This window comes from Juglans microcarpa x Juglans regia, chromosome 3D (genome assembly GCF_004785595.1).
Source record: "Juglans microcarpa x Juglans regia isolate MS1-56 chromosome 3D, Jm3101_v1.0, whole genome shotgun sequence".
Lineage (NCBI taxonomy): Eukaryota > Viridiplantae > Streptophyta > Magnoliopsida > Fagales > Juglandaceae > Juglans > Juglans microcarpa x Juglans regia.
This window is the reverse complement of record NC_054598.1, coordinates 13,725,036-13,738,578: the sequence shown is the minus strand read 5'-3', so window position 1 is coordinate 13,738,578 and position 13,543 is coordinate 13,725,036. Positions and strand designations below refer to the sequence as shown.

Genomic DNA, 13,543 nt, shown 5'->3' with positions numbered 1-13,543 from the left:
TTAAATAATTAAAAACTATTTATTATACTTTACTTATGAATTTATCATCTAATACCACATTATGAAACGATGAAAAAATTATGAGAAAATATATGATAGATAACGCTAAAATAGAAAAAATAACGCTAAAATCGAAACAGTACGTCAATGACGTCGTTGTCAAACAACTGAACAATAAAGCAATACTTTCAAGTAGCATCCATTTCATAACCCGGTTCGTAAACACTACAAATACGTTCTATAAAAAGGAGAAAACCTTGAGTGACAAATGCTAATGATTTTCTTTTATTGTTAAAAAAAAAAAAAAAAAAACAAAACAAATACAGGATGTTCATGAAATAGAGGAGGAGGCACCAAGAAAATAATCCCTCGACTTGAAACTGAATGTTTACTACATTCAGATTTTCAGGAGCATGGGAGTATTCAGATCAATCACATTAATGTCAAATTGTAGGCTCCCCAAAAAATAGAGGGCAGAATGTAGCAACTCCGCCACAGCTTCTAAAGAATCAGTTTCCTATACAAAAGACTGAATTTCAAAAACCAGGAAGCGCTGACCATCTTTACTCGAACCATTTTATTGTTGTAATTTAATGGGTTTGGTTTTTCTGGGTAGGAAAGGGGTGTCGTTCAAGGGGTTTTGGCAACTTCCCACAAAAAATGTCGAATTATAGAAGCAAAGCTCTCACTTCTTTCCTATCTGGTCCAAATGCCTGCAACCAATATCAATGCAATCACCATCATAAGAACACTGAAAGATCGATCAGGTGAGAATCCATAACATTATTCATATATGCATGACGCAGCCAATTTCGAAGGACAGAAATTCCACTCCATTTCAAAAAGTGGTTAAAAAGGATAACGAGTTGTACAATTTGATCAAGTGATATCTCATGCATGAAGTGATCATCTCAATATTGGAGTTTTAAAGAAGAAAAAAACAATAAAAAAAATATTGAACACAAACAGGTACGATGGAACAAAGAGTATACCTCGACTCCAAAACCTTTCACATATACATTGGTAAAGAGTTCGAAAGGATCGGGCATTGGGCTTTCCTGGAAATATCGAAGGTGAAAAAACAATGAACCATCAGGAAATTGAAAATATTCCATAATGTTTCTCCATAAATTGAAAAATATACAGATAAACAAAAGCTACAACGAGGAACAAGAACTTTGAAACAATTTCAAAACTATAACTGCAATAGTGCTTCCTACCTTGGCTTGAGCAATGGCTTCATCAACTTTTTTTCTTATTTCTTTCTCCATATCCTGCAGAAGTGAGAAAATTATATTCAGTTGTGTTCTGTTGCAGTACAGCATTCAATATTGACTTCAAATTCAAGCGTCGTAAATTACCTTTAGCTCCTTTTCAGTAGCTAGATCATGAGATAATACCAGTTTTCTTACTCTTTCAACTGGATCACGCTCCTAGAATCATATTGGTAAAAAGAACACAAATTTAGACATGAATCCTTCCAAATAAAATCAACAATTGCTTCCCTTTGTGGAAAGGAGTATCAATGGATTGACCTGTCTCACACCAGAAATCTCATCGCGAGTGCGGTAGGTGCTACCAGGATCAGACATGGAATGGCCATGGTACCTGTAAGTGTCCATTTCAAGAATCTGAACACAAGCATCAAGAATGTTACAACCAACATGTCCATAGATAGTAGAAGGAAAAAAAATATAGTCGAATTAAACTAAAAAGGCATTCAGCAACTTTCACTCCTAAGCTAGAATTATATTTTGAGCCATCATTTTATCAAGAGAATAACTGCCATTTTATCACCAGTATGAGTTCAATTAAAAGCCTACTAGAGTTAGAAACAAGTTCAAGTAGAAGTCTACTATATAAAAAGCAGAATATAGTGATTTGATAAATGAGAAAATCCAACCAAATCCTACCCCCATGCTAACATAATGATAAAAGCTTAAAAGTTGTTCAAACTTAAAAGCCCAGAAGGCACATCCAGTCCAAATTTAAAAGTCCTACCCCCAGGCTTCAATGACTCAACGAGTTGCAGGGTCTGTCCCATGCTCCCCTATTTTTCTGCTTTGTTTCCAATAATATGCTTTGTCTTCCTTAGTAAACCAAAGCAGCAAAGCTCTTAAAAATAGAGGCTGCAGAACATTTAGCTTTTAAGTGGCTTCTTGAACAAATTATCTCATTGTGTCAAGCATATGTTTGGCCTCGTTTGTTTTCACAACTCTTCTCAACTCATCTCATCTAATCATTACAACTTTCCCAAATTCCCACACAAAATAAAATAAACAATTCAACTTTTTCAAATTCCAAAACAAAAATAATATTAAAAATGTATATTCTAACAATATTTTATTCAACTTAACTTTAATCTCAACTCATCTCATCTGTGAAAACAAAAAGACTGAAATCTCACTAGCACAAACAACTCCCCACCTCCCTTACACCCAAACAACTCCCTCTCTCTCTCTCTCTCTTTGGCTCTCTCTGTCCCGGGGAAAAAATAAAAAATCGTTTTTTACACAATGGGAAGTGGAGGAAGCCAAGATAATTGTTTTAAAGGCAAGCTGAGATGATTTTGAAAGGCAAAAGAGTTAACTAGAAATCACCACCATTGCATTCAAAGTCCTTAGAAAAGAGGCTAAACTAAAGTGGGCTTCTGCCAATGTGGCCCATCTTGTCTAGTAATTACTCCAACAAATTCTAAAATCCATTCAGAGTTTTGTGAAATTCACACTGTTGAATCACATGTGGCTTCTAATACTTGGCATTCTCGTGATGAAGCAGTAACCATATTTCAGGCAAGGAAGAATTATTGAGCTCCTCTTAGATCTACAAGGAATGCATGACTGAGGAAGCATTGTCCTTCCCCGATGAAATTGGCAGTGGATTGTTCTCATCACCAAACACCACCTCCATCCCCATGCCAAATTGGACTCTGCTTTTTTCTTTCTTGCTCTTTACAATCTTACCCATCTTGCAGTCTAACTTCTTTTCTCCCACCATTTCAGTCGTTAGTTGTTCTCTCTACCTCTATTCCTTGTGTCATTAACGTTACTTTTGAAGTAGTAATGACATGGAAGACTATTAGTCATTAGATAACATTTTTACACACTCGTCGTTTTGTCTAAAGCTAGAATGGGAGGAAACAAGAAGGCTCCAAATGGGGAAGGGAGCGGCTCCCAAATTCTAAAGCACCGACTAAAATCCCTCAGACAAGGGATGACAATTACTAATTTTATCTAGCAATATAGGTTTCCTTGGCTTAACCAGGTAAAAGACATGTTGCATTTGCATGGTCTTTGGGGTTTCTCATTAAAAAAAAAAAAAAGTTGTTCCTTGGCTCCAAAATTGGAATTTGTGCTGAGAATGAAGAGAACCTCGAGTCATAGGAAATTTTCTCAGGCATGTGTTATGCTTGTTGTGAAACATGGAGAAAACCTTCTAAACCATGCTCGAGGGGATTGCTTCAAACCATAAAGTGCCTTTTTTTAACTTGCATACAGCACCTCGATATTCCCCTTAAGCAACAAACCTAGGTGGTTGCTCTATATAAACTTCGTCATGCAAGTCGCCATGTAGAAATACAGTTTTAACATCTAACTGAAATAAGGGTCAGTCTAAATTAGCGGCAAGAGAGATCAACACTCGAACAAAAGAGATTTTGGCAACCAGAAATCAATGCCATAAGTTTGAGTGTAACCCTTAGCAACCAAGCGGCCTTTAAGACATTCCACAGAACCATCAGGATGGGATTTGACTGTATACTCCCATTTACAGCCAATGGGTTGTTTATCAGGTGGTAGTGGAATAAGATCACATGTCTCATTATGGTGAAGAGCATTCATTTCATTCTTCATAGCTGTCCTCCACCCCGGATCAAATAAAGCATCCCTATAACACCTGGCTCCCCATAGTAAAAAAAGACTTTTTTTTTTTTTTTGAGAAAATCATGGGAGCCAGAGTGCTACTATTGAACCTGACTTAAAAATATATTTGTTTTTTTTTTTATTCTAAAGAAAGTGCCTAGTACAAAGATTCCTTATAATAAATAGAGTCATTTTGTACTAAAATACTAAAATCATAAATAAGAGTGCGCGAAAGCATTTATTAAAATTTCTCAAAGTCCATGACATAAATATCATAACTTAAAATTTCCGTACTTAATCTAGGTCACTGTCATGCCTCTCTAAACTAAGTCTCGTCCTGCAGCTCTACCTTCATAAATATTTTGATCTAAGGTGGTTTAAAAACATAAAAACAAACAAAAATGAGTCAATGACTCAATTAGAAACCCAATATAACGTAAACATACTTAACATAAGGTTTTTCACAAAACATTTCATGCTGAGAACTTAAAATCATGACTATTCATACATATGTTATGACATACATGACTTATCTGAATTAATTGACTTGTCTGGCTGATCTAAATTATCTAATTAACCAACACACTTAACCATGTGTGCAATATTGTACACCGGTCCCACATCCTGTGGCCAAAATGGGAACCGCTGATATAATCTAATAAAATAGTATGGTGGACCACGCGGAGTCTGTGACTTGCACATCCATCCTGATTGCATTGGTACCATGCATCTGAATGAGACCATATGATTAATTGTTCTAAGCTTATTTACACTTGATCTTATAAAAGCTTATGTGTTTTATACAACGTGAGATGCATGAGATGCATAATACATATATAAATGTAATATGCAGAATGAAACATAATGAATGACGTGCTTGCAAATATCATGACATGTGTGGTACATAAACACCGACTTCCAAAGAAATGACTTTAATAATAATATATATAACTAGCTAACGTATGTTAATCATAATTTATGATCAAGCTACTTACCTTGTAGCGCTAATCCGATATTTTCGAGACACGATTGATTTCCTTTCATGGGCTCGGCTCTGGCTAGAGAGAAATAGATTAACCGAGAGCTTGAGAGAAACCAAATGAGAGAGGAGAAAGAAAACGTGAGGGATGTTGTGAGAGGAATTAGGTAGTCGGCTATTGGCGTGGTGAACGTGGGACACGCACGGTGCTGGACTGGATATCTTGGGTTTGGCTGCTGCACTTCTGGAGGTTTATGATTTTTCCAAATAACACAGAAGGGAATATATTTATAGAGAGATTTGGGAGAGGGTGCTGATGAGTTCGAGTTCAAGTTCGAGTTGGACTTGGTTGCAATCACTCAAGAAGAGAGTTTGAATTTAAAAACACAATCTAGTAGTTCATTCAATGTAGGATTGGCAATAATTGAGACTGTTTAGGGGACTTGAATCAGTGATATTTTAAATTGAAATAAATTTCTAATGGGTGATCTTTAAATTTTAAAACGAGTCTAACTCGTTCAATAATTAATAAATGAGATTTAAACTAGTTATTGAACCTAATTAAAACTCTTAATCAATCTCAATAATTTATAGCTCGTGGGCTAATCTAATGGCCCATTAAATATAATTTAGGGCCAATAAAAATTATCAATATTCCGACCTTAGAATTATTGAACCGAGTCGTTACAATCCTGGATTGTCTTAGGAACAAAAGGTTTTGAAAGTTGAGAAGCAAAACATGAGAATGAAGGAGATAAAATCATGACAAGAGACAAATTGGCTAACTGAGTGTTGAGTAACCCAAGAACAAGTACCTTTCCAAAAAACAATAGGCTGAGAATCTGAAGTACTAGGTAAATTAGGACATGAAGACAGAGACGAGGTTGGTGGAGACATGGGAGCAATGACCACAAGCGACGCGAATAAACCTGTAAAGGAACGGTGGAAGCCACTGGGGAAGAATGAGTAAGGGTGGGCAAGGGTGAGAAAGGAAGGGTCAGAGTAGGTAATGGTAGAAGATCACACTCATCAGTCGAAGATGTGTCCGGGAAATAGAATATGGACTCAAAAAACGTGACATAAGCACTATTGAAGTAGCGTCTAAGAACGGGACTATAGCAACGATATCCTTTTTTGAGTCCGGGAATAACCAATAAAGATAGCTTTGGTAGCATGTGGGTCAAGCTTTAACAAATTCTAGGCCAAGGTTATGAACATACTAAACAAACCCAGAGATTTTTGGAGGAAGAGAAAATTAAGGAGATCTAGGGAACAAGATGGAGAAAGGAGAGGCACCATCGAGGACTGATGAAGGCATGCGGTTGATAAGGTGACAAGCAGTAAGGACAACATCACTCCAAAAACGTTTAGGAACATGCATGTGAAGTAAAAGTGCTTGGGTTACATTTAACAAATGACGATTTTTGTGTTTAGCCACACCGTTCTGTTGGTGGGTATAAGAACATGAGGTTTGATGAACAATTCCTTTATTAGTAACTTAAATAGCATAGGAACTAGATCAATATTCTTTTTTTTATAACGGGGGAACCACCCCACAGCAGAGCCCATAGAACTCATCCATGGAACCTAAACCCTAGGGAGACTAGCACAGCAATCCATTGTCATGGCCTTCCACTTCAATATTAGTTTGATTCCAAGGAGAATCGAACCTGTGGCATGGGGCACATGCACCCTTGTTTTAAATACAATACTGTACCGGCCGGTACGGCCGGTATATGCAGTACCAACCATTGGTCCAGTACAGGTATTACAGATATTTCGTACCGGCCCAAATACCCGTCGATATTTATATATAATTTATTGACCCCCAATTCAAACTAGGCTATTTATAATTCATATATATGTATTTATATATAATTTATTCATATATAGACTATTATTTTAGAATATAATATATATATATTTATATATATAATTTATTCATATATTGACTATCTCGAAACGGTACACGAAACGGTACCAGTACCGAAATATTTCGTTTCAATGCCTTGACCGATACGACGTCCGGTACGATATTCAAAAATTTGACATGCACACAAGTGCGCCTTACCACTTGGGCTATCCACAATATTCTTTAGCATTTTTAGAACAAAAAACTTCAATTTTATATGTTCTAGGTTTATATAATATATATGCCCTAACTTGAGGGGGAGTGTTAGAGGGTATTATTGTAATAAGTATAACTTATGCAGGTATAATCGTCAATTGCATGTTTAGTATATATATAGTGGAAACGTAATGAATAGCGTGAGAGTTTTTTTTATCAAATGGTTGTTTGGGTTTGCTCCACATTTCACAACATGGTATCAGAGCGTGCTTCTTGTTGATTCCATTTGTAAGTTTGATTTCGCCCGGTCTATCTACATACATTAAAAAAAGAAACTCACGCTATTCATTACCGTTCCGCTATATATATATATATACTAAACATACAATTGACAATTATACCCTCACAAGTGATACTTATTACAATAATGCCCTTTAACAAAGCTAAACTAAAAGCAAATTATTATCCAACACTTAAATATAAGAAAGACTTCTATAGCCACCCTAAGGAGATGGATTGAGACCATCTTGGGCATGCGTTTCTCCAAATACATGATTGATAAATTCAATCCTACTACATTTATATTGAATTCAAAGTGTAGATTTGCATTGTTTTTACTTTTTACCAAGTAATTATCATATTCTTTGATTAATGATGTGAGGAAATTAAGTGGACTAGAAATTAAGTGGAAATTTAACTACTATCAACAATAGCTTCTAGAAGGAACTCCAAAAATATTAATACCGGAACAACTGAAAAAATAACTCACAATTGGCCTTAGGACTCACCCATGGAACCTAAACGCCCGGGGAGACTAGCACAGCAATCAACTGCCATAGCCTCCCACTTAAATCTTAGTTTGATCCCAGGGAGAATCAAACCTGTGACATGGGGCACATGCACACAAGTGAGTCCTTGCCACTTGGGCTACCCACAATTTTCTTTAGCATTTTTAGAACAAAAAACTTCAATTTTATATGTTCTGGGTTTATATAATATCTATGCCCCAACTTGAGGGGGAGAGTTAGAGGGCATTATTGTAATAAGTATAACTTATGAGGGTATAATCGTCAATTGCTGTTTAGTTATACATAGTGGAACAGTAATGAATAGCATGAGTTTTTTTTATCAAAGGGTTGTTTGGGTTTTCTCCATGTTTCACAACATGGTATCAGAGCTTTTTTATCAAAGGGCTGTTTGGGTTTTCTCCATGTTTCACAACATGGTATTAGAGCGTGCTTCTTGTTGATTCCATTTGTAAGTTTGATTTTTCCCGGTCTGTTTGCATACAGTAAAAAAAAAGGCTATTCATTACTGTTCCACTATATACATATATACTAAACATACAATTGAGAATTATACCCTCATAAGTTATACTTATTACAATAATGCCCTTTAACAAAGCTAAACTAAAAGCAATTTTTTTTTTTTTTTTTTATAAGTGCTGGAAACTAAAAGCAAATTATTATCCAACACTTCAAATATAAGAAAGACTTCTATAGCCACCCTAAGGAGATGGATCGAGACCAACCTGGCCATGCTTTTCTCCTAATACATGATTGATAAATCCTACTACATCTATATTGAATTCAAAATGTAAATTTGCATTTTTTTTTTTTTTGATAATTAATATGAATTTTATTACCAAGAATAGGCACAGCCCAAGTACACAGGAAGTATACAAAGGAAATTTGCATTGTTTTTACCAAGTAATTATCACATTCTTTGATTAATGATGTTGGGAAATTCAGTGGACTGGAAATTAAGTGGAAATTTAACTACTGTCAACAATAGCTTCCAGAAGAAACTTCAAAAAATATTAATACCAGAACAACTGAAAAAAATAACTCACAATTGGCCCATTCTTCAAAGCATGCTCCTTGGCAAATTTGCATGCCTGTTTCACAGCAAGGACATCCATGCCATCAACCTGTTTTGTATATACAAATATGTGAAGCCATTAGCAATATTTTAATTCAAAAACAGCAATATAAGTGATCCCCTAATATTAGAAAAGAAAATCTGCCAATAGTCTAGTACTGTAATCATTTCTGCATGCAAAGAACATGATATTTTCTTTCCTCCAGAAGACATTGATTCTATTGATACTCAAACCACCGACTCCAGAATGACCAAATAATTTTCAACAGACATAAAATTTAAATGTGTTAAACATACTTCATAAAATTAACAAGTGGATGTCTATCAGAATACTTTAATCCATGTATTCACCACATGGGCAACAATAACTCTTAGAGCTGCTCTCTCAAAATAATTCCCATTATCAAAAGGTTAACCCTCTAGCTTTGATTGCTGAAACAAAACATAACATATAAAAAATATAAGATAACATGAGTTGTTAAATGCTATTTAAAAGTGCAAGTTATGGAGACCGCACATATGCAACTTGTTATAAAAGAAAGGAAAGGAATATCAAAGCATAAAACTCTCCTATCCGGATTGATGACAACAATTCTTTGGAAACACACAATTGGGCTTTTCCTTCCCCCCAACCTTTTTTTTTTTTTGGGGGGGGGGGGGGGAGGGGGAAGAAAAATAACCGTGTTGAAAAAGAAAATAACAATATGAGAAATGCAAAAGATGTCCAATAATACATAAGTATGAAACAAATAGCTCGTTTATAGTTCTTAAGAAAAAGCCAATTATATGTCACACTCACACAGCATACAAGCAGCAGCCAAATTCAGATAAGAGTTAAATGTATTTTCTTTTACTTATCATAACAAGAAATCAGATAGAGGAAACCGGACTCCTTCAATGTCAAAAGCATTTTCCCCACTACCATTTTGTGTCAGCATTCTACAAACCAATATCCCTAAGACAGTTTTCCATCTAGAACACAAGTTTCCAAAGTGATACCTCAAAGGAAAAGGAAAAAAAACTATGGAAAATAAAATAAAGCTATTCAGACACTCTAAAAGATTGAATATATGTTATATCTTAATCTTGAACATGCAACTCATAAACATTTTAGCATCCAAAAAATCTAAAAGTCATAGCAGGTTAACCACATCTAAAATGCACCAATATTTACAAACAGCAAGCATTTCCATGTCCTGTTCATAAGAGTAAGAGTGTGTTTGGATGTTGAATTGAGTTGAGTTGAGATGCTAAAATATTGTTGGAATATTATTTTTTAATATTATTATTATTTTGAGATTTGAAAAAGTTGAATTGTTTATTATATTTTATATTAAAATTTGAAAAAGTTATAACGATGAGTTGAAATGAGTTGAGAATAATTAAACATCCAAACAAAGCCTAAGTCACAATAAATGGACATTAAAGACATCAGCGCCACATTCTTTAATCAACTTACCTAAAGAAAAAATGTGAATTGCAGAAGAGTAGAGAACTGATGCACCTAACAGGACCGGCAATTAAAATGATAACGATATCAAACAAGAAAATTACTGAATCACAAGACAGGCTAAGCAGTCTCGGGACTTTTGAAATGCAATTTGAACACTCAAAACACTAACGTGGCGTTAGGATGTGGGTTTTTTTCAGATTTCCAAGTCCTAAAAGATGGGGAATATGAATAACTTCACAACCCACTTTTGTTGAAAATGTGGATTCTCTTGTATAGAGATGAGAGTCCACATTCCCCTAGCCCAGGGATTGTTTTTTCTAAATTGAAAAACATTCCTTTTTTCAATTGCATGCTCTCTAGGAAGACTTTAGGCCATCTAAGTATTTATATGGAAATGCTACAAAAACACAAAAATTACTGTTTCAGTTGCTTTGACTTTCTTATCTGTTCTTTACCTCTTTGTCGATGTGCACAAGCAGAATTTTGTATGGTAAAAAAAAGGGATGAATGTTTGAATGAAGAACATATTGCTAGTTAATACTTTGTGGTTGCTGTCAAATCCTATAAACAAAGGAAAATGAATCTGATTATTTGGTTTGAGACAAAAATTAAAATAAATAAATAAACAGACTAGTATATACGATTTATATGTTGAGAAATGAAAGAAAAACCACAATTTATGTTTAATTTGTAAATATTTTTGTATAGAACAGTTTTGTGCACCTGAAGAGGGATACATAAGATATTTCGGTATCCATAAATGCATAAGAAGAAGTCAAACATAGTAATTTAATATTCCCAAAAAACTTATTAGATTCCTAGTCATTTCCAAACATGTGTTTAGTTACATTCCAACACAACCGAATTCCCCCTCAGGAGAGAATGTAGATTATTGAACCAAACGCCATTTTAGAAATACAACGCCACACTGATCTTATATTTTATGGCACATAGTTACTTCCTAGAAAACAGAAGCATATCGATTTTTCACTAACCACAACTTTTAATTACTGATAACAATGTAGTAACAACATGTGCAGAACGAGAGGATCCAAAATTTGATACATCAATCAACTAAAACGTGGATCAAACTCGCCTTCAATCCAGGAGCATAATCCCCACGCTTGTAATAGGCCGGACTCTTTGCCGCTCTCCACTCTGCCGTTCCCATACCATCTGTGATATATCAAGCACATCCAAATTAAAGCGCGCAGCATATACAACAAATAAACCATATTTTCCCTCAATCTGCCATTTCCTTACAATGATTGTTCTCGCAGACCAGAATCGCCGGCAAATCCCAAAGCGCAGCTATATTCAAGGCCTCGAACAGCTGGCCCTGATTAGCCGCACCGTCACCGTACAACGCGAACGCCACAGTCCCATCTTTAGAGTACTTCTGCGCGAAGGCCAAGCCACAACCTAGCGGTACCTGAGCCCCGACTATACCGTGACCGCCATAAAACCCAGCCTCCTTCTTATAGAAGTGCATAGACCCTCCCTTCCCTCTGGAGCACCCAGCCTGGCGGCCCATGAGCTCGGAGAAAACCTCGAGGAGGGTCCCACCGCGGGCAAGGTAGGTACAATGGTCGCGATAGGCGGTGACGATGCTATCCTTCTTAGTGATGGCGGCCTCCATGCCCACGGCCACAGCTTCCTGGCCGTCGTAGAGGTGGCAGAACCCGCGGATCAACTTGGCCTTGTAGAGAGAGTCTGCAGCGATCTCCATGCGCCGCATCGTTGCCATGTCGCGAAAGAAGGTGAGGAGCTCCTCCGGGGTGGTGTCCACTAAGCGCGACGGCGCCTCGCATTGATGGGCGGTGAAGGGCACGGAGGTTTCTATGGTGAGGGTGCTGCTGTCGTCGGCGGCGGCTGAGAAGATCGGACGGCGGAGAGATGGAGTGGAAGATAAGGCGGCGAAAATGGGCTTCAGGAGATTGGAGCGAGATGAGGATGAGGCTAGGTGCGCTAGAGCCATCTCGATTGTTAGAACGCAGTGGGCCGTGGACGTTGTGCTCTGATTTGTTAAGAGGCTTTAGGAGAGAAGAGGATTTGTTCGGAGGGACAGCGACGGAAGACTCGAAGCTAAAAAGACAGTGGAGCACAAATACTCTTCGTGTTGCTGCTTGGACTTCCTATTAAAATCGGTTTATCGCGCAAAATAATACAAACTTAATGATTTATATATATATATATATATATATATATATATGTATTTTATATATAATAAATGCCAATAAGTAATAAGCTGTCGTACAATTTCCTTTTTTATTTTTGTCCTTAGTTTTGTATTATATATTATTATTATATAATTTTTACAAATTTTCTTAATTAAAATATCTTTAAATAAAATATTCGATCACCTGTAATGAATCTTTTAAAAAATTATACTCATAATTATCGTCATACTATATATTACATAGAATTTTTAAATTTTTTTATCAAATGTATAATATATAAATAATGAATAGAATAATTTAATTAATTTAAGAAGAATAAAATTTAAAAAATAATAAAAAAATAAAAATACATATAGTGTTATATATAAAAATAACTAGAAAGCTTTTCTTTAAAAAAACGAAGCAAGCTTATTGCCTACTGGTGTGCGTAAGCTTGAGCCTGCGTAGTTCGTACAACTAAAACCATTTTCACAGTCAAATGTTGACTTCTTTGCTCCCTGGACGGCTGGAACGGCAGAGAGTAAACAAAAATGTGCTGCGCGTCTGAGTAGCCGCATTGACATAAGATTGACTTTTTTATTCTTTAAATTTTGATTAATATATAATTTTTTTATTTTTAACTAATCATTTAAAATTTAAAGTCTATATTAATTAGTTATTACACTCTCTATAATAATAAAATATTATTATTTTTAATTTTTATATTTTAATAATTAATTAATTCTATTTTCATAATCTTCTATAATCTTTAATAATCACGTTCATTTTTATTTTCACAATCTAATAAACAAAATTTTATCACATGATATCAAGAAAAAGAGCCGTAGAAGAGAGAAGGTGCCGAAATATAATAAACAATAGGTTTAGACTTGCTACAAGACTTTTCATCTTTAGAAAGAAAAATAAAATTACTATAACTCTTATTTGAAATAAAAATATTTGACTAATTCAATGTGAGCCAGTTATTATTAAAATTAGTCAAATATAAAGGTAAAAAGGCATTTGATCAATCTAATGTCAATGCTCTTACACTCTAAAGTCCAAACAACACTTAACTTTTTTTTTTCCTCAGCCAAAAAAGTCTTTTATTTTAAAAAAATATATATTCGTTACGTTCAAGGT

At 35.3% G+C, this 13,543-nt stretch overlaps 1 protein-coding gene across 1 annotated transcript; it reads right to left on the bottom strand.

The window, feature by feature from the left end:
- Nucleotides 1-262: 262 nt before the first annotated feature.
- On the bottom strand, nucleotides 263-12,373 carry LOC121254922 (pyruvate dehydrogenase E1 component subunit alpha-1, mitochondrial-like). The gene is made up of 8 exons (XM_041155155.1): nucleotides 11,505-12,373; nucleotides 11,338-11,417; nucleotides 8,760-8,837; nucleotides 1,536-1,631; nucleotides 1,362-1,433; nucleotides 1,221-1,274; nucleotides 993-1,058; nucleotides 263-713 (listed from the first exon to the last, which is right to left on the bottom strand). The coding sequence occupies exons 1-8, from the start codon at nucleotides 12,217-12,219 to the stop codon at nucleotides 669-671; spliced, it is 1,206 nt and encodes a 401-aa protein (XP_041011089.1). The 5' UTR covers nucleotides 12,220-12,373; the 3' UTR covers nucleotides 263-668.
- Between the last annotated feature and the right edge of the window lie 1,170 nt (nucleotides 12,374-13,543).